This window comes from Rattus rattus, chromosome 3, assembly GCF_011064425.1.
Source record: "Rattus rattus isolate New Zealand chromosome 3, Rrattus_CSIRO_v1, whole genome shotgun sequence".
NCBI classification, from domain to species: domain Eukaryota; kingdom Metazoa; phylum Chordata; class Mammalia; order Rodentia; family Muridae; genus Rattus; species Rattus rattus.
Window position 1 is genome coordinate 149,828,426 of NC_046156.1, and position 22,919 is coordinate 149,851,344.

Here is a 22,919-nt window from a genome sequence, read left to right on the forward strand (position 1 = left end):
ATGTTAGACACTGTGTATGACCTCATATCCCAGCTCAAGAGGCTGCTGCGTGCAGGGGCTGGTGGCAGGGATGCACACCGTGGTGCTGGCTTTCTCAGCAGCAGGATGCTTGGTTGGTGGATGGAAGTCACCCACCTTGACTAGCTCTGCTTTTCCTTTCTGAGCGCTGCTCTTCTTCCTTGTACATTTATGATGTTCTCCATCTCTACCGAGTAATGGGATTTAAACTCTCCACACATGCTCAATTCGGAATAGCAAAATCAAAAGTCCCGGAAAATGTTATTAAGAGTGCCCACCTGGGGCCCAAACCCCAAAGAAAATTTAAGCATTCCTTCTTCAGTGGAACTCAGTCTGGAGCTACAGAGCCAAAGTCTCCAGAAATGGGACTTTCCAGGTTTCAGTTTTTTGACCAGCTTGAGAGCGAAGATACGTCTAAATGTAAAACATGAATTCCTGCTCGCTGTTTGAGCATACGGAATGAATGCCAAGCCTCCTCTGATCCATGCAGGTCAGGAAAACCTCATCTCTACCCTCTGAGCAGCCTCTTCACGGCCTAGGAACACAGGGCAGCTACTGCAGCTTCCCAGTTTCCCCCCAGCGGCCACATTTTTGATTCCCTTAACTGTTCTTATTTGTCCCCCACCCCAGTGTACTCTCTGTAATTACTTCAAAAGCTGTTGATGTTTTTTAAATTAATTTTTTTTTCAAAATCCGTAAATTTAATGACTTTTTGGTCTACTTTGGAATAAGTGACCTATGGAAAAAGTACAACTTTTTTTTCCTATAAAGTGAATTAGTATTACTGAAAATATTGTGTCAGGCATTCAAAATAGCTAGAAGGGCGAATCTTGATTTTCTTTTTCAACCTGAAGAACGATACGTGCTTAAGAGAAGGGTTGAGGTAAATATCTGGAGTGGGCCAATAACCTATGGATATATGTATTGAGTCAGCATGTTGTACTCTATAAATGCATATATTTATTATGTGTTAATTACAAAATGAAAAAGGAGGATGATCTAATCAGTTCACACCACTCCTTACTCAAGGAACTCCAGCTCCTTCTCCAGCACCTTCATGGTGGCACACAATCTCCTCTAATTCTAGATCCAGTAGGCTCGCTGTTCTCAACCCTCTGTGGCTTCCTGCACCCACCCACTACACTCAGGCACACACATGTAAAATAAACAATCAAGCGAGTAAGTAAGCAAACACTTTAACATTAATCACAGGGCTAGTAAGATGGCCCATCAGGCAAAGTGCTTGCTGGGCAAGTTTGGAGACTTGTGCTCAGTCTGGAACCCATGTAAAGGTGGGAGGAGAGAACCAACTCTACAATGTTCTCTGATCGCCTCATGTACACCATGGCTTATATGCCCACATAATCTTTCAAACACACACACACACACACACACACACACACACACACACACACACAATAGTAATAGTAACAACAACAACAATTACAAATTTTGAAAAGAAACAACAGGCTTTTAGAGTATCAAAAGAGATGATTTGGTGTAAGGTTCTATGAGTTCAGATCTGGCTAGTCAAGGAGGTGAGAGCCTTCTTGGTCTCTTGGTATATGGATGGAAAATTTCTCCTTGTCATCCCAGCTCTCTTGTTTCAGCTAAGGTTTTTTGACAAACACCTCCTATGTATGGGATACTTCTTACTATGATCATATTTAGTACTTTTGAGCCCCAAACCTGTGAGCCCAGGAGCCTCAGATAAGACAAGGTAATCTTACCTTCTTGTACAGACTCCTCAGATCTCGATACTGCCACATGCTGTTTAGGACCTGAGAAGCAGCCTTGACCACCTTTGGAGAGTGCCTGATAAAGAAAAGACAGGAAATGCAGATGATGACGACATCTTGGTTCGGAACCACACTGTCTCGTAAGGAAACATCAAAATCAGAACCCTCTTGGTTTTTCTCTTCAGTTAAGTATTATTTCCCTAGTTCTCTCCCCATCCTCCTCAGCAGCCTGCCTGGAAAGGTAACAGGCAGGAAGGCACTAGAGTTCGGCAAAGAGTTTCCAAAACACAAACACAAGAACAGTGACATTTAGGGAGAAAGCAGTATAGTCTCTAATTACCAAATGGAGGAGAAATATGGGGTGGGGGACAGTTATTTAGTAGGACTGGCTGGATTTAGAAATTTTTGCAGCAGTAAAAGAAGAGCCCATTTCCCCAGGACATAAGTGCAGGTGGGGCTGGTATACTGACCTATGAAAGCACAAGCCATTGCTTCTTATTGCCTATTGATGCCAAGCATAACAGTCACACACACACAGAGACATACACACAGACACAGACACACACAGACATACACACACATAGATACACAGAGACACATGGACACAGATACAGACACACAGAGATACACACAGATACACACACACACACATACTGCACAGATACACTGACACACACACACAGATACAACACACACACATACACACACACCATAGACACACAGACACACACAGAGACAGACACACACAGACACACACACACACGACAGACACACAGACACACAAACACACCACAGACATACAGACACACACACACACAGACACAGACACACACACACACAGACACACACACACACACACACACACACACACACACAGAGCTTAAGAATGTCCATGAACAAGAATCTATGAAGCCCTGTATACCCCTCAAGTCCTTTGGATCAAGGAACTTATAGTTTATTAGTCTTTTCTCAGGTTGCCTTTGCAAATGTAATGGAGCCACAACCTCTTACTTTGCTTCAATGCCACTCTGTATGTCAAAACAGAGACTAAGTCAGTATAAGCCATGTGGAGTCAATTCCCATCCGATTCTTGAAAGTTCCTTTTTGACTAGTGCTGCTTAAGATATGTTTTTAACTACTTGTAGATCTAAGTTCTAACAGAATGGTTTTACCACCAACTGCCTAATTCCAGTGTGTACTGAGAATCTTGGTGTCTTTTAAAAACACAGAATTACTATAGGAATATGCTTTTGTTTTAATACCGGCTGTGGGATACAGGGCTGTTTCAGATGGCCCACACCAGCTGACTATGATTTGCCTCCTGCTCTAGCCGAAAGAAGCATGATTTTGCCAGCAGCAGATAGTTTCTGTGACAGTGTGGAACCCATGGAATTCTGGGGACTTTTCAGAGGACAGATAAATGTTAGGGCTCCAAGAGGTGGGGTAGGGTGTTGGTTGGTTGCTGTTGGTCATGGTTTGTTAAGTAGTCATGCACAAAGAAGAAACAAGAAGAAATTAGGTACCCTGACTACAGCGATCAAACTTGCCCTAAGGAACTGGGCAACCCTAGTCAGCAGGAAGTAGTCTAAGGATGACATCTCCCCCTTTCCCCTCTGTCCTTCCCCCACCACATCTAGTGTTGGGGGTTGAAAGGGTAGAAGAAAAGGGGTGGAGGAGGGTAGAAGAATGAAAACCCCATCAAGTAGCAAGACTCTGGCTACAGTAGTGGTCACCGTTGATATGGTTTACCTTATAGGCAGTTACCTTATAGGCAGTTACCTTATAGGCAGTTCGTTTTTCCTGTGAGGAGTGAGACAGTTTTGGGGGCCATATGGTCCTTTGTGACATTTACTTGATTAACCGTCACTCTAGCAAGAAGAAAGAATGTGGCTATGTTTCCGTACATACAATACTGTATTGCACAAAGCAAGAAGGAGAAGGTATGATCTGAGCTGTAGGCTTGTGATCCACATGACTCCTGGTTTTGGGCAAGATGTTATAACTAATAAGGCCTCCAAAGCAAAGAACAGTCTAGAAGCTGACTTCTATGGATGATAGATGCATTGAAAACAAGTTCTGAAGTAAGACCAAAATGTATTTGATTCTTACACCCTCTGTGTTGCCTCTTCTTAAAGAGTCAGAGGACCAAGACACCTGTTATTAGACAGTACCTTCTAAACAAGACAGGGATTCTGTATCTGTGAAATCTCAGCAATATGGATACCTAAACTAGATCTACACTATGACCACATCAGGTGACAAGCCAGTGTGTGTGTGTGTGTGTGTGTGTGTGTGTGTGTGTGTGTGTGTGTGTGTGTCTCATAAAGTCACTCGGAGGACTATAGGCAATTAATGGCTGCTGAGAGAAGGAGAATCAGTCTTCTTCAGGAACAAGTCCCCTGGTTAGTCATCCAGTCTCAAGTAGTCAGCTCTAAACACACGCACATAAGAGCAAACTAATGTACTCATTAAATTACAGCCTCTCTGTGTCTCTGTGTCTCTGTGTCTGTCTCTCTGTCTGTCTGTCTGTCTGTCTGTCTGTCTCTCTCTCTCTCTCTCTGAACAATACAAATTATAAGAGTCTTAAGGATCATGACTTTTAGAGTGAGGTGGGGGATTGGGAGTTGGAAGTAGGAAAGGGAGGGTGGAACTGTTTTATAGAACTCACATGAAATCTCAAAAAATAAATAAAACATATATTTAAAAAAAACAGTCTTTGAAATTCAAAGGAAGCAGATGGTAGATGAGTTGGGGTTGGGCTTGGATTTGAGAGCCAAAATAAATGAAGAGTGTGTGGACAGGCATTTTGTAATGAAATTGTGGGCTATCAGGACATGGTGTGTAGTCTAACTGCTCTGGGTCTTCATGTTTATAATTTATGTGAGCTAAGATTAAAGCTTCCTCATCCATTTACAGAAGAGTAGCAGCGACAGCTACTTATTTCTGAGAAAATAATCCAACTTTCAACAAAAAAAATGAAGTCCTATAAATTTGATTTTGCCCATAATACAATAGTTACAAGGTAACATTTATTTTATTTCACTAAGATGAATGGATGTTTAATTATTCGATATTTTATGATAACATCATGCCCCCTGCTATAGTTTTAAATCCCTGTAATTTAGAGAAATTTAGCCCTTTTCTTGGATACAGATTAGCCCCTCTCTTGGCCTTATATAATCAAGGTGAAACAAAGACAAATGCTCTTGTATTTACCCCTTTTACTTGGATATTTTTCTCTGGCAATGCCCAAGCAACCATGGAAGAACATGATTAAAATTCAGGTGGTGATGTTATAGCTGACATATTTAGCATGAAAAATTTCTGCAACACAGTGTAAATTTTTTTGTTTCAACTTCTTGCTTAGTTACAAAATAGAGACTGTGAATGTGTAATAAAAATCAGGTTAGCCCCTCAATTAAAACGCCAGTATGGTATGGTGTTGTAATAACTTGTGAAGGTCGAAAGGAACAATGCCCTCTTCTTAGTCTGTACTATGATCCTCCTACTAGACTCATGTTATAAAAATATCTATTTGAAACTCTACCAACTAAAGAACCAGAACTACTGAGTGTTCTTAAGTGATTATAACCCGACCCTGAGCCTTAGCACATAGGTCTCTACTGACAAGCAACAGTTCAGTCTGTAAATAGCTTCTATGCCTTACGATAAAATACGACACATACAACATGATTTCCTTTATAATTGTGGAGAGCACGGAAATGCGTATTTGAAACATGACAGAATTCTGCAGTGTGTGTTTAAAAATGATGTGGAGACAATAAGCCATCAGACTTCAAAACTGTGGAATCGGCTCCTCTAAGTGTTGGTAGCAATCTCACAGTGCTTTGAGCTTCGTGGGAGCCATCAGATCGGGGTGGCTGAAGATGTCTGTCTGATGTGTGGTTCCTCATGGCTATCCAGCTGGGTCACAGAGTAGCATAGCAGAGCATCAGTTGTCTTGACTGTCTCGGCAATACCATGGCGTGTGGTTCCAATACACGGTGACACCTCACTCGTCTACTTTCTTCATAACACTACTTAGTTAGGCTTGCACGTACTTAGGTGCAAATGCACAGATACTGAAGGGCCATCGCTAGCCACATTTGTGCTCATTTTATGTTTCTTTAATTGTTTGCTTTTGTCATCTTTGTTCCCATGCTATTTCAAAGGAAAATCATATTTGGACTGAACTTAGTTCTAGAAGCAAGTTTTTAAAGAGCAGTTTAGTGTGGGCATATTTGGGACAGTTTATTAAGTTAATGAACTGGTATTTTTCCCATGTTATTGATCCCCAGTTCAAAAGTGCTATTCCTGAAAACCTTTTCTGTTTTAATAAAGCATGCCTTGAGGGTCACGTGAGCCTCAATGCTTGCCGCCACCATTGGACTGATTTAGCAAGAATTGTGAGTTCTATGCTAAGACTCTCAGCAATGAGTAAACTCCTTTTGTTTCAAAAGCAGTGAAAAGCCATGATAAACTAACATGTATGTAGGATATGGGAAGTTATAAAAACCTTATTCTGATCCTCAAAGAGACAATTAGTTCTTGACAACGTTCGGATAAAGCAAAGTGGCTATCTGTGAAGAAATGTTTTAATCAAAGGACACTCAGAACAATTTTCTGGGAGAAATTCATGTGGAAGGGCTTTGACCAAGCTTTTCTTTCCTTCTCAAGGCTCACTGAGTGTCACTTACTGAAACAGTCACAGACCTGATTCAGCCTTGTCTTTAACAGCTTTAACCTTGTCTCAAAATACAGGCAAACAAATGGTGTTCAACTGGTTTTTTGACAAAGTGTTAAAAAAAAAAAAGAACAAGACAATAAGCTCAAGGCAAGGGCTTCTCTTTCTAAGTAATAAAAAGTTCATGTATTTAATTTTATCTAGACATTTGATTTCAAGCTTCTACATTGCACAACTGCCTGAGGGACTTCACTCCTTGGCGTAGAACAAACCTATTTAAAAGGTCTTGGGAAATTTCTCCCAAAAATTAAGAGCTTTCAGAGAAAAAGGTTTCCATCTTCAATAACAAAAAGTTGATTATTTAGCTTTAGATACACTGGAATGGGAGGAGGCGGGAAAAAAGACAAAAAGTAAGCTTAATAAAAAAAGGTATTTAATCTTCTTTGTTCATTTAATTAAGGAGGTTTTTATTTATTTTATTACACTGGCGCTCTGGGTTATGGATTTTTTTATTTATTTATTTATTTATTTATTTATTTATTTATTTATTTATTTATTTTGCATATAGTAAGGTATCCCTGTTCCTTAAATCACAGCGAATGTTCTCATTTATGGAGGTAGTTCAGCAGCTTTTATACAAAGTCTCAAGTTTTGCTTCTTTTTGCTTCATTTGGCTGAAAGCCCTACTTCACTGCTCTCCTCCCACTTATCTTTTCAGATCTGACGATTGCTGATTCCAGGAAGGGTCTCAGGACGTGCCTGCCTTCAGTTTTAGGTTGGAAAGTGAGGACACAGTAACTTGTTAAGTTGAATAACCTGCCAAGAATCTCACAGCAAGTAAAGGAGAAGACTAGATTAGACTTTTAGTTCTTTCTGACTCCAAAGGAAGGATGCAGAGAGAAGACTCCTGAACCAAAGGATGAAGGTCCACTGACCCAGGGACTGGCAACCACAGTGGCAGGGAGACAATGTCATGTATCCAGGCTGAGCTGGTTGGCTGCCCTTTGCAGAAAGAACTAGAATGCAGACTGGGACATGAAGTCTACCTTACCAATGCAAAGACGGTGTTGACCCTGACTTATTCTAATGTGAAGATAATGCCCTCCCCACTTACTCCAATGCAAAGACAATGTCACTTCTTGACTTACTCCAATGTAAAGACAATGCTACCTCTGACATACTCCAATGGGAAGACAATGTCACTTCCTGACTTACTCCAGTGCAAAGACAATGTTGCTCCTGACTTATTCCAATGCAAAGACAATGACACCCCCGCTATTCCTGCCCAGACTCATACTTACTTATCTCCTTTGCTTTTGGAGATGCCGACCAACTTCTCAATGCCGCCAGCATCCCGTAAGGCCTTGGCATTCTCCATGTTCTTGGTGATCACTTCATGCAGGGTACAGCACACGGCTGTCACGGTGTCATCTGACATGGCCTTGCTCCCTGCGTTGTTGCTGTTGTTCCCACCAGGAAGCCGGTGGACCAGGTCTCTCATGGCATATTTGCCTTTAGAAAAGAAAGAAGGGAAAAGTTTAGGAAAGGTCAAGGTGGAGGAGGATGGGCAACGGAGAGATGGGAACAGAGAAGGAAAAGAGGATGTAAGAAGACACTGTATGCTCTTCTGTGCAGGGTATTTCAAATACGCACATAGAAGGAACAGTGAAGGGGTCCACCAATGGCCACTGGGTCCAGGCCATCCTCATCACCACACCGTGGATGCCCAGGTCCTACATAAAGCACCACGCATGCCTCCCACTTCAACGCTTTTAATCATGTCTTGATTACTTTTCTTACTCAATTCAGTACAAACACTGTGTGAAAGCAGTTGATGCCAAATTGTTAAAAAGAAAAAATCTGCATACGTGATCAACATATGTGAATATTAATCAAATAAATTTGGTATATCATTGGCTGACTCCTGGCAGAGAAACACACAGAACAGAGAACCAATTGTACTTGTTTGTGGCTAAGGCCCAGGATATGGGACTCTGTAGATCTATATTGGTTCTCTTTAGGAGTAACTTTATGCCTCTAAACTTCAGTCTTTAAAGCAAGAACAATAGGATGCTCACTATTTAAAACCATTTTAAAGATCAGATGAGAAAACCCATTGAAAGCGTTTATTCCATGATCAACAAAGGACACAACTTCAACAGATGTCATTTTGATATCAACAGAAGTAAGTAAAATGAATGGTGATGGATACAACCAGACAGATTGGGATCTGTATAATTTTATATTAAATTTATTTATTTATTCACTTTACAACCCAATATCAGACCTTCCTCCCCTCCCAGTACCCCTTTAAGCAAGTCCTCCCCCCATTCCAACTTCCCCTTCTCAGGTCTTTGAGGGACTAGGTACATCCTCTCCCACTGAGGATAGACAAAGGTGTCTATTTAGGGACGTGGGATCCATAGGCAGGCAGGCAACAGGTTCGGGGACAGCCCCTGCTCCAGTTGTGGCAGTTTAAGGACAGAAACCCACCCAGAAAACCTGTGACACAAAATATGTCCTCCCTACAAGATGTGCAGGGACAAAGGTAGAGCAGAGAGTGAGGGAATGAGCAACCAATGAGTGTCCCAGTTGAGACCCATCCCATGGGCAAGAACCAATCCCTGACACTATTAATGATACTCTGTTATGCTTGCAGACAGGAACCTAGCATAACTGTCCTCTGAGAGGCTCCACCCAGCAGCCAACGGAAAGAGGTGCAGAGACCCACATCCGGACATTTAGATGGAGCTCAAGGAGCCTTAAGGAGGGTTAAGAGAAGGATTGCAGGGCCAGAACAGGACAGGGACTCCATAGGAATACCAACAGAGTCAACTAACCTGGACCCTTTGGGGCTCCCAGAGACTGAATCACCAACCAAAGAGGGGGCACAGGCTGGACCTAGGCCCCATGCACATATGTAGCAGATGAGAGGCTTGGTCATCACACATAGGTCTCCCAGCAACTGGGACCTGTATCATTTAACAGCAGTTGGATCACAAGCAGGGGGGGGGGCGACCTTGACAAATACTCTAACGAGCTATCTTGTGCACAATGGTAACCTTGACTCTTCCATGAGCCTTTATTGCCTGGTTCTGTAATGCAGCATTTATTAATCTGGCATGTTTTTCTTTGTGTGAGAAATAAAATAAAACCCAGTGCTGCGTCCTTAATTCACTTTATCATCACCAATCTTGCCTCTCCCAGTGATCAAGGTACTTACAGTGACAGATTTATGGAGTGTTTTTAGACTACAAAGCACTTTAGACATTACCAACAGGCCAGCAAGACAATTAACATGTCCCACCCGCTGCTTCCAATTCTGTTCCTTTAATTTACTTCTGAAGGTAAACAAGAGCCTGAAGCAAACTTGGCTGTCCTTACATTTTTGGGGGGAGGGGCTGGAACTGGCAAATGTTCCAAGTTTGTCCCTCACACACCTCCCATCCCCCAACCAGACATATGTAGCCTAACAGTTACATGAAATAATTTACCTGCAGCATGCCTCTAACGGATACCTTCTTCTGCTGACATATTGTCTAGCAAGTGGCAACATAGGGCAGGAGAAAGAAACCCATGGGAAGACGCAATATCTTAGCTCCAGGCAGTAATAAATAAAACACAGGGCTCTGTAATATCATATTTTGATATCTGCGCTTATCCTTATTTTAGTGGCTTATTTTAGCATGGACAGAAAATGCTGACATTTAAATTACGGAAATAGAAGAGTGTCTGCATTCAGTTGGTGACAGCCGAGGAAGTGTCTGACAGAAGTGCTTTGACTCGAAAACCCCCGAATGTGGCGTATTTATTCTCTAATGGCGGCATTCAACATGTCTGGGAGAGGGTGCTTTGAATGTGGATAGTCCTTGGAGCAAATTGCTTGATATATTGATCACTAAATCAACTCAGCTCTGATGAAGAGTTTGCTGCTGTTGAGCTTAGCATGCCTGTGATTCTATTAGGGGGCGGAAGTTCTGACAGCAAGACTGACAGACACTTCATTGAGTAGGTGGGACATTCACACTTAGGGTGTGGAAGACTGGTTTTGGTGACCCTACTATTGCCAGGGGCTAAAAGCAAAAAGTACTGAAAGAAGAGAACTACCTGTAGAATTTCTTTGTTTGTTGTTCTGACTTGACAATCACAGGGGCAAAGTTATAGCTAGAAGAGTGCTTGCTTACCATATAGGAAATCCTGGTTTGATCTCTAGCACTTGGGAGGCAGGGCGAGAAGGATCAAAAGCTCAAGGTCATCCATTCTTGCATAGAGAGAAAGCTTGAAGGTAGCCTAGACTACTTGAGACCTTGTCTCTAAATATGCGTGTAAGTAAGTAAATAAATAAAACTATATTGTATTGGTGTGTGTGTGTGTGTGTGTGTGTGTGTGTGTGTGTGTGTGTGTGTGCAGTTTCTTCATAGCCTCCTAATTTATAAGGTCTAAACAAGACCCAACTGTTCTGTAATGTTCACAAGCAACGGATACCTCACCACTGGCCGGCAGCTTTTCATCCAGCTCTGTGCACCATACCAAGTGCTCAGCATAAAAAGACCAGGAGTCACTGCTGCTGGAAGCTCATTGGAACTGTTTGGTGCCCAGCACATAGCACGCAGATACTTATTGGACTGGTAGGGGCTCTTCTCAAGTTATCAGAGCCGACCTGTACTTTCAACTAGACAAGCGAAGAAGCCAATCGAGTGCAACCACTCCCAGGTACAAGACCGCTTGGGTGACTTTGCTGGTTACTTTAAGAACAGAGTATTCTTTTCAATGTCTTTGTTTCTGTGTGAAGAACAGTTGACAGACCATCTTTCATCTGAATGTGAATACTATTAGCATGGGAAATTTGGGGAGTAGAAAAGCTTTTCAGCTCTTTCTGGGACTTGGAAACTCTGAGGCTAAGCAAAGCGGAAAAGGAGAATTTGGTCCACAGAATAATGATGGCCACAAGCCCTCTGCTCTGGGCTTATAAGAGCAGTTTGGGGAAGATAGAAATGGGTTTGGCTTGAGGTAGCTGTGAAAGGCTTCTCACAAGAGGTAGACGTTCAGTTAAGAATCCCCTGTAAACTGTGGGAGGGGCAAGATCTGGTTGGTATTTTATGAAGAACATTCTGTTACACTAAAAGGTCTGTAAGATTAAAAGGGGGACTAATGTGGTCCTTTTCTTAATAAGGCTCTCTGACCTGGGTTCCTGTAGAAACCATCATCAGCACGACTCGAGGTGACTTGTCTTTAAGTGCTCCGCACTCCACAGCTGTTCTCAACCCCATTGTCTCTGAACACCAGAAAAAGCCATTCTTGTTACATAGTAAAAACACCAATCCTGTCCCCTCCCCTCTCCAAACCTCAGCTATTCTTCAGGGTCCGTGAGGTCTGAGAAGTCCATCTTTGTGTCACAAGCAGTGGGATAAGCTAAAGGGTGAGTGGGTCAAACTTACTTTCACAGTTTAATAACATCAAGATGATCGGATCGGTCATTTCTTTTCTCTTTAGTGATAGAAATGGACAGAGACATGTGGTTCTAGGGTGAAGGGAGGTACAGAGGTTGTGGCAGCAGATGGAGACTGTCTTTCTTGAAACTGGAGAGGAAACAGCTTGGAAGTTCTGCAGGGATGAGAGGCCTAATGGGTACCCAGAGTGCAATGGCATGGACTGGCAGAGGCAAAGTTACGTCCACTTGTGTTTGTGCATGCAACATTACACCGTGTATGAATATACACACACACACACACACACACACACACACACACATATATGGTGTTGTAATATATTACAACTAAAGGACTGAAAGCATCCAATAACAGTATGGTCTCAGACTACTTTAGATTGCTGTCTTTTAAGGATTTTTTTTTTCAAAAAACATTTTTACAAAAGTGAAATGCAAAAATGTTTCACAATGAGTAAATTAGCAGTCACCCATGCCGTGTGAAAAATGAGTACAAGTTATTAGATTGGCTAAGATGAGGGAGGACATATTACTTTAAAGACTTAAAGAGGTTTCAATATTTTTCACCTAAGGTACAAAGAGAGTCCATGTCTTCTCAGACTTCTTGTTTAGTGGGATTCTACCTTATGCAAGATCCCATTTATTTCTTCATTTGAGAATTAACAGAGACACTTGTAAACCACCACTTCCAGTCTTGCTAGGTGGTTAATCTGACTCTGTTGATTTAAAAGGGTACAAACTGAAATAATGTTTAGGTTGAAAGTTCAAGATTAGGGCTTTACAAATTGTTTTCTAATTATTATTTTGTTATGAAAAATATTCGTGTACTCCATTTGGCCAATTTTAATGTCTATTTTTGAGAAAGCTGGTCGGTCACTGATGACAAATTCATGTCAAACATCCATATACTTGCTGATGTAGACTGTGTTGCTCTCAGTGTGTACACTCATGTCCTCCTTCAGGAAGTGCAAGACAGTGTCCCTGAAGGAGGCAGTCGAATCTGAGGAACACAGGCAGGCTTCCTGGACTCTAGTTAGTCTCTGGGAATACCAACTCAGGCGCTCACCTCCTACCCTCTTCTCAGCCAGTGAGGAAACAAAACACTGGGCAAAAGCTAGGTGAATGTTATAGATTAATATTTACCAAGGGCCCCTGCACACACACACAGACATACCCCCCCACACACACACATACACACACACACATACACACACACAGAGAGAGAGAGAGAGAGAGAGAGAGAGAGAGAGAAGAGTCTCTAACATTGGGAGAGGTGTTTTTGCTATTGTTACTACTACTACTGTTTTAACTATTTTAATTTATCACTCTGAAACAGCTTTACTGATATATTCTGTCTTCAGTCTCTCAGGGCTAACATTCATGTCTTGTGTCCTTTAAGACCTGTTTTTGAAACTGCCTTCTCTAAATCCCAAAATCAAGATAGTAACATGCAATCAATCAGTCAAATAAATAAAATACAATTTAAATGTAGACCATATTTGGAGTTTCCTAGACACCAAAGTATGCTCTTCTTTACCATAGGAAATGTAGGATGAGAAACTTTAGATATGTACAGCATTCTGGAGATTTTTATGTGACAACATTTATGGTGATAACTCCTGTTTATAAAACATGTAACAGAAGTGTTGAGTGTGACAGCTCACATCCAGAATCTTAGTCCTTGGAGATGTGAAGTTAGAGGCTGAGCCATATAGTGAGACTGTATATGGTGATGATGATGATGGTGATGATGGTGATGATGATGGTAGCAGTATAGTAATAGTAGTAAGGGTTTGACAAATGAACAAGAGCAGAACTCGGTTCCTATTAGCTCTGACAGGCATGCTCATCTTGACCAGGTCTCAGCAGTAACTGACAGCGTTTCAGAGAGCTGCTTGCTCCCCTTCATTTAAAGGATGGACTGGTGATGGCCAACCCTTTAAAACAAAGGTGTGAGAGCTACTTCCTTTGGTGGTAACTGTGACATTCACTTATATGCATGAGCTGAAGACCTGGATCTTTCATATTCCTTTCTGTGTCTAGAGCAGAAATTCTCAACCTTCCTGATGCTGGGACCCTTAGATAAAATTACTTTAGTTGCTACTTTATAACGGTAATTTTGCTTCTGTGAGGAATTGCCATGTAAATAACTGTGCTTTTTGTTGGCCTTAGGCTACCCCTATGAAAAGGTTGTCCAGCCTCCACAGGTTGAGAATCACTGGTCTTGAGGTCTCTCATGTGAGTAACCACCCAAGTCCTATGGTAGGACACATGTCAGAGACTTGGTTTTACTGGTTAGAATACAACCACAGACACCCAGCTTTCCTGCCAGTAAGGAATTTCTGATTTTCTCTCAAGCTTGATGCTTACTCAAGACCACTTCTAAACTCTAAGCTCAGCCATGGAGCCCTTTCTGGAATCATCGAAGTAGAAGCTTGCTTACAGGATGTTTACACTTGCTGTGATAAACACTAGGCTGTTCCTCAGTCCCCCTTGTGAAAATTAACATCATCAACACAATGTGGAAGTCAGGATTCTCCTGGGCTCACTCAGATTTCAATCAAACCACTCTGAGAAGCTGGGTGGCTTACTAATCCACGGTCAATAAAATAAAGATTTATGAGCAACAAAGGAATCACATGTGATTTAATGTAACACATATAACTGTTGTTGACATCACATTTCAAATTAAGCTCATTATGAAGGCCTTCTTCCTACTTCTTCTGTTTAGTTTACTGCCTCATCTAACAGGGTGCACTGCAAAATTTGAATGAAGAGTTCTTCAAATGGAAACCTCTTCTAATGAATCCTTTAGGATCCATTGAAAAGATCCTTGTGAAAGTTCTTAAAACACATGGTAAGACAAAACATTGCCAGCAAAGACTACTACTACTGTGCTTGGAAGTGTAACAACATACATTGATCAGTCTGGCACATACATACATACATACATACATACATACATACATACATACATACACACACACATAGATACATACATACATGTGGGCACATAGGACCTTGCAACTTGCCTGGAGCAAGAGTGAGATGTATACATGACTAACTCTAAAACATCTCATCTTAAGACCAGCAGGAGTAAGGAGTAAGGACCAGGTTACTCTGGGCCTTCAAACCCCGGGCCTGACCCCCACTTCCACCTCCTCTGAGGCACTCAAGTAGCCTATGGCCAAATTGCAGGTTTAACATTCTCTCTCTCTCTCTCTCTCTCTCTCTCTCTCTCTCTCTCTCTCTCTCTCTCTCTCTCTCTCTCTCTCTCTCTCTCTCTCTCTCTCTCCCTTTCTCCCTCCCCGCTTCTCTTTCCCCCTTGTCCTTGTTCTCCCCCTCCCCTTCTCCTCTCCCCTCTCTCTTCTACTCTCTCAGAAACTGTCAAGCAAGCAACTGGAATTCCTCTTCTTTAAATAAAGCATTCCCTGCACCTCAGTTCCAGCCAATACTGGACACTCATCCTAAAAAATTCCTGCCCATTCCCCAAGGTTTACGTAGCCCTTGTTCATGCCGACTAAGGAATGGGAAGTGTTTCACTGAATATTGTCTAAGAGAGCTGTATCATTGAATACTATCCAGAGAGCTGTAACACATAAAACCTTGGAGAAGTCCTTCCACCCCAGTTGGAAGCTGGATGGATATACTGCTGACTTGCTGACCTGCTGACCTGCTGACCTGCTGACCTGCTGACCCACCCTTTCTGGCTCTGCTTCAGTCTTTCCAGCCCAGTATACAATGGCACCCTGAGGGAGGAGATGGAACTCAAGAACACACACACACACACACACACACACACACACAGACACAGACACACACACACACACACACACACACACACACACACACACACACACACAAAGTGCCTTTTCTACCTGTGTACTTTCCTTAACCATAGGTTTTTATGGCGTATAATGAACCTCGGTCTCACCAACACATACCCAAATAAATAAAATCTGTAACCATGACCTTGCCAGAGATGCGACATTTAAAGCCAAGTAAAATTTAATTTGACATGACAAGTTCACTAAGGAACTAGAACATTTTGACTGTGATATTGGTGTCTGTAACCTCCTCCTAGGATACTTGCTTGGTTTATGGTTTAGAGGATCTCAGCCCTACATGTAGCATGGTCAGGTCTGTTGAAAACTCAGAGCCCAGGAACATGGAGACATCTGAGTCAGGTAATGGAGGTGAGACTTGGAAGAGGTGACTCTCACACCTTTACGTTCTGTGTTTCTGTTCTAAGTAGCCAAAACGAAAAGAAACGAAAAATTTCTGTCAAAAGAAAATGAACGTTAAAACTGATGGCTGAGACTTGTGTCATAGCCTCTCACCTTGCTAAGTACAAAACATTCCTGAGTGAATCAACACTGATCACTATCTGTGTCTATAAAATTAGTGAGACAGATTGTCTGAACCAGGGTTTCTATTCCTGCACAAAGCATCATGACCAAGAAGCAAGTTGGGGAGGAAAGGGTTTACTCAGCTTATACTTCCACAGTGCTGTTCATCACCAAAGGAAGTCAGGACTGGAACTTACATAGGGCAGGGACCTGGAGGCAGGAGCTGATGCAGAGGCCATAGAAGGATGCTGCTTACTGGATTGCTTCCCTTGGCTTGCTTAACTTCCTTTCTTATAGAACCCAGAATTACCAGCCTAGGAATGGCACCACCCTCAATGGGCCTTCCCACCCTTGATCACTAATTGAGAACATGCCTTACAGTTGGATCTCATGGAGGCATTTCCTCAAGGGAGGCTCCTTTCTCTGGGATAACTCCAGCTTGTGTCAAGCTGACTCACAAAATCAGACTGTACACAGACCATCCAACAAATGGTCACAAATAATACAGCTAAGCAAATATCCATGACAGTGTCTGCACTTCGGCATAAGAGGAGACTGGTATGGGAAACCAGTCCCTAGCAACATGCACATCAACATCACAACGTAGAAGATCAGATCATGGGATAAAAAAGCACCAAGAGAGAAACAAAATAGAGACACGCCCTCATGTTCTTATAGCTTCACACTGGGCTCCAGACCAACTTCATCTCAGACATAGGCTATCTTTGTGGAAGATGGCAAGGGTATTCTGTGCATAAACTACTGTTTGCTCAGCAGTGTGAACATGCAATCCTTATGCATCATGGTAAACGCATGCTTTTTTTATTCTACACAAGAAAACCAGTTATTAAGGCTGGTTTGCTTCTAATAACTCATAAGTAAAATTCACCTTTTTATTGAAAAAATTTTCATATTTTATTGAAAAAATTTTTTCATACAAATTATTCTGGTTACCATTTTTCCTCTTTGAACTCCTTCCAGATCCTGCTGAACTACCCACAAACAAACAGACTGGAATACACACACACACACACACACACACACACACACACACACATCATATAAACATAAAAACACATAATTTGAAACCACAATTAATATTCAAGAAAAAGACCAGTAAAACATAAAATAAAAAACAAGCAAACACCCAAATAAACAACATGAGAGCAAAAAAAAAAAAGTACAAAAATACTACTGAGTTCATTTTCTGTTGGACAACTACTGCTAGCACAGGCTTAGATTCTAAAAGCGGGGGGTGTGTATATGATTCCAAGGAAACATTGTCTTTCAACACAACAGGGCTGGTGCACACATAAACTCAGACACTGTGGCAGGAGGAAAGGGATATGCACAGGTTCAGGTCAGACAGAGTCAGACAGACGAGAGGGGAAGTTGGTGTGGATCCCATCCCTAACCAAGAGCCTATCTTCCACTGACATCCCCTTGCAAAGGAAAAATTAGTTTCCTCCTGTTCCTCTCTTCTTGATACTGTCTCTTTACTTCTCCATTGACTCATGGGAAACAGGCGTGAAAATGTGACCCCTACGGGTTAATCACAGAAGTTTCTGTCCTAATCAGAGAAAAGACTGGAAGAGCTTGAAGGTGCTTGAGACCCCATATGAACAACAATGCCAAGCAACCAGAGCTTCCAGGGACTAAGCCACTACCCAAAGACTATACATGGACTGACCCTGGGCTCCAACCGCATAGGTAGCAATGAATAGCCTAGTAAGAGCACCAGTGGAAGGGGAAGCCCTTGGTCCTGCCGAGACTGAACCCCCAGTGAACGTGACTGTTGGGAGGAGAGTGGTAATGGGGGGAGGATGGGGAGGGGAAAATCATATAGAAGGGGAGGGGAGGGGTTAGGGGGATGTTGGCCCAGAAACCAGGAAGGGGGATAACAATCAAAATGTAAATAAGAAATGCTCAAGTTAATAAAGATTAAAAAAAAAAAAAAGAAGTTCCTGTCCTAGCTGGAGACTTGCTCCACACATGCTAGATTGGAATAGATATTTAGAGAGAAGGATTAATTTTTAATGGTCTTATCTTATGTATCTGCCTGTTACTGTACTTGATCAAACGCTTATTTAATAGAAGGAGAAAAGAGGAGGTGGGCAGAGTTAGGAGGTATCATTGGGAGGTGGGAATAAAATGACCAGTGTGTGTGTGTGTGTGTGTGTGTGTGTGTGTGTGTGTGTGTGTGTGTGTGTGTGTGTGTGTGTGTGTAGCTTGAGATACATTCTAGAAGATATGATACATTTTTTTTTGGTTTATCTAATAAGCATGATTTAAAAAAAAAAAACAAGTACCAACTTATAGCATATACAAGAATCTATTTCAAATGCCTGAACTGATAGGCAGTTGGCTAGAGTGCAAAGAGCAAGTAACATTTTGAAAAAGGAATGCTAAAGGAGGCAGGATCTTTTAATGTTTCTGTGTGTGGTATGCTTCCCCAAGAGTTATTTACACACCCCCCAGGTAAATAACCATTTTCATCTGTTGGCAGTATAAAATGAATTGTATTTTTGGCACCTTGAGGTTCTACCCAGAGGGAGCCACTGAATTAGATCTGAGGAGTTATCACGCTGTTTGAGTGTCAAGGGCTGTAAGGAAGTGAGTGGAAATGCAGCAGAAGGTGGTTAGGTTATGCACATTTAAGGAGCATGAGGATGATTCCAAAAATAAAAATGGCAGCTAATTAATAGGAGGCTGGCTGCAGGAGTGTTCTGAATCAGAAGTGAATTGAATTCTAGAAATATTGGAAATGATGCAACAGCTGATACATTTGAACAGGATTCAACTAATTTGATTAAATATTAAGTATGATAGTCCTCAAAATAATTATCTCAAGTCGTCTAATTTTAGCAGAAATGAGAATATTGAAACTTAGCTGATTATAGCTTCAGGAGAAGGGCTTCTTCTTGTGGTTAGAATTGATATCTATCAACGAACCAAGGCTTTCCCCAAGACAAAAATTTCATTAAACAATAGTCTGCCTGAGACAGCATGAACTAGTATTTCCATAATAAAAGTTGGGTTTCAGGAAGGGTGTCTGGTTTATCCTCTGACCTGAGCACACTGGGATACCGTCTTGAGTACAGCAAGTAGTCTAATGATGGATAATAAAAGCACATTCTTTCATTCTTGGTTTAGCAAATTGATTTGCACTACTGCCAAAACGGAAAAATACCACCACTACCACCAACCAACTTCAGTTAAGGCTTCCAAGAGAGGAATACGCTACTCCTCCTAGTGTGTCACACAGCAGTCCCACTTTTTAAGAACACTCACCCCTGTTATTAGCACTTCTGTTTTGCACAGTCCTAGAGGTATGGAAAGGAGATGATATTTCCAATGTATGTATGAGACAAATGCAGTAGAGAAGTTCAATGACACATGTCAGGTTGTCACTTGCATCTTGGTCCCTGTAATTCTCTGAGCAAGAACTTTCCTCTGTACGTAGCCCTACTCAGTCCTTTCTTGAAGCTCTTTCACAAGATAGACCTTCCAAACACTGGTAGAGTTGTCCACCATCTTTTATCCAGTTGAGTATCCCGCAGATACTCATCAGAGTTCCATCCTATGACTGGTCTGTTGGACTTATCTTTCTGGCACTGTTATAAACTCAATACAGATACAATCTAGCAACATGGTGCCTTCTGGTCAATTAATGAACAACTGGGTATGGACTAAGGGCAGACAACGTAGGAAGGAAGAGTGCTTTGGCCTCTGAGAACTGCATTCATGTTTACATCTGCTACAGCCACCCATCTCCGTGAAAGTTCTTGGGAACAGAACTTTCATAAGATGTTGCTAAAATGGGTTCATGTAGCCTGACTGTGTGAACTACTGCACTTGATAGCCAAGGCATCAAGTATTTAGTATTTGCATGATTTAGTATTAGCAAGTTTACTTCAAACTGCAGAAAAGTTAATGTCCTGCATAATCTAATAGAAACATACAAATGCAGCTATTTGACTAAAGAAGCGTAATCCAGGCTTCTCCAAACCTGAACAGAGAGAATATGCAACCCTTCTGAGAACTATGACTCAAGAGATCACTATTATGTTTGTTCCCTGCTCATGTTTGTGCAGCAATTTCTAGGTATTCATGAGTCTTTACCACCAAACATGTTTTAATTTCAGTTTGGCAATGTAGTTAATACCAATAAAAATCAGAGTGGATGGAATCACTTGGACTGTGGAAACAAGATGGCGGACTAGGAACTCTGTGAGCTAAAATAACAAGTGGCCCGATGACATATCTCCACTGGTATGACAGTGGCATGGATGTTATGGGAGCCTGACACTTCTCATGTGGTGTAAAGTCAGTGCCATAAGATGAAACTCATGTCTGGTACCATTGCTGGGCCAAAATCCCATGACTGGTAAGGCCTATGTAAGAACCAAATATTGTCCTTCTGCTGAATGGACGTAGATAAAAGTTTCCTTTAAGTTTGTGCTAATAAGTTAGTGCATCTCTCAATCCTCACCAGAGAAGATCCTTTTTGTAGTAGATGGAGATTAATATAGGAGCCCACAATTGGTCATGGTGCAAAGGATAAGAGATTAGGGATGCTCAACTGTAAATGAGACACCTAGATCACACCCCTCTCTCCAAGGCTCAGGTACTTGTGTGGGGGGACGCTACCGTAAAACTCAAAGGTAATGAATGTCTGCAGCAAAATGCTATTTGCGGAATCTGTCATGGCCAGTGTGCACATGAACTCACAGTGAGTTTGAAAGATTACACAAGACCTAGGTAAGATCAAGTGAGAAAAAATTCAGCATGGATTGCAAGGTGGTCATGAAGTCGCTCTTCTAGCTGAGGAGCTACTGGTAAGTGGTGGTTTCTTGGAGAGTTTTCTTCAGGGATGTGAGTCCTGAGAGCCTACTCATGCTCCACTAGATGGTCCCAGACCCATGTGCACACAGTAGCATTAACTGGACTCAGAGGGTTATATAGAGCACATAAAGTTAGAAAAGACAAATGGTGGGGAAGATATGGGAGAAATTTGAGCGGGGGAAAGAATGGGAATATATTTGATCCAAACACTACACACACATATAAACTTTCAAACATTAAAGTAATAAGATGACAGAGAAAATTTACGCTTACATTTGCTGCGGGAGCAGCTAGGCTGCCTTATTCCTAAGGGCACAGTCTTATTCTGACTTAACATATGCATGCTTCCTAAGACTATATTCATCCATGCCTTGTTTGGAGACATAAAGATATATAAGGAAGATGCAGTATTTCCTGAAACTTTCATCTTTCTCCTAACCAATTAAGTTTATATGGGAGAAATCTCAATGTTGCTATTCAAACTCAGGAAGTTTTCTGTTTTAAATTCACTGATGTTTTCCTTGGCTGTAAACCAAAGAATTGCTTTCTATGTTAGTACTTACCAACAAGCTAACTAATGTCTCTGACAGTGAGCTTTTGTTCATACCAGGGGCTGTCAGTACTAGAGAGTCTTATGTGATGTTCCGTAACTGGTTCCCAGTATATGATTTCACTCTGTAAAACTAGCTTGTGAAAGGTTTCCTGTAGAGCAGACGCCCGTCTCATAAGACAGGTGTCATGATGCAGATAGAAGGGGTGGGGTGGGGGAAGGACTGGTTGAACAGTTAATTCTCCCCGTATCCTGGTATGAGGGGTTGGGTGTAGCCTCTGGTTTTTGTTTTGTTGTTGTTGTTTCTGTGTTGACTCTGGAAGGAGATGATTTATTTTATCTCATGCTGCTAGGTTCCAATTCATCACTGAGGGAAGGCAGGGCATGAACTCAAGTCAGCAGTTTGAAGTAGAATGTACAGGAAAATGCAGCTTACTGATTCTTCACTTTCTTATACTCTTCCAGTTTTCTAATATAGCCCAGGACCATCTTCCTAGGGCTGGTGCTGCCCACAGTGGGCGGTCCCCTGCCCTATCAATCAACCATCATCAGTCTTTCACAGCCATAGGCACAGGCCAATCTGATCAGGGCAATTCCTCAACTGAGATTCCCTCAAATGACTTGGGGCTGTGTCAGGCTGACAGCTAAGCTAACTGGAACAAGCACCTTTGGTTAAAACAAAAGGCAGAAAGAACAGCACATCATTCTCTCTTATTTTGATGACGTTTTACTCGTACAAGTTTATAAAACTTGAAGTTTGCATCAAGCTTACTGTGTAGTTTCTGACCACTGATGTATTCTGTGGGTTTTTTTTCATGATAAAGACACTTGGCATCTTTCATATTTTAGTAATACATGGAATTTGAGAGAAAGAACATTAGAACCCAAAGATATTGAAAAATTATTTTAATAACAGTTGGCTTATGTTTTAGATATTTCTCCCAATTCCCTAGCTTGTGAAAATAGTGTTCCTATGAACTGTAAAAATGTCTTGGGTCACATAATATTGAGTGCTTCTCTGTGAATTAACCACAGTGGACATTCTAAATGGCACTGCCAGCATTATTAATCTACCAGCTCATATACTGCAGGCCTATGATGTGTGCATAAAATTAAAACTTATTGGATTTATATTTGATGAGTTTGAAAGTTTTTTTTGTGTGTTTGTGGTACAGTAAAAAAAAAAATACAACAATTACATAAACTACTTTCAAGGAGACATAAAGAGAAAGAACAAAGGAGAGGCCAAGTACATATTACACAAGCAAAAATGAGCTTACAGGACAAA

At 41.6% G+C, this 22,919-nt stretch overlaps 1 protein-coding gene across 1 annotated transcript in view; it reads right to left on the bottom strand.

Annotated features, from left to right (window-relative positions):
• The window catches only part of Ctnnd2 (catenin delta 2), a 396,457-nt gene that overhangs the window by 40,103 nt on the left and 333,435 nt on the right, over positions 1 to 22,919 (bottom strand). The window contains exons 15-16 of the mRNA XM_032898675.1: positions 7,743 to 7,953; positions 1,749 to 1,833 (exon numbers count right to left, since the gene is read on the bottom strand). Coding sequence (XP_032754566.1) covers positions 1,749 to 1,833; positions 7,743 to 7,953 — 296 coding nt within the window. The remainder of the gene's footprint in view (positions 1 to 1,748; positions 1,834 to 7,742; positions 7,954 to 22,919) is intronic.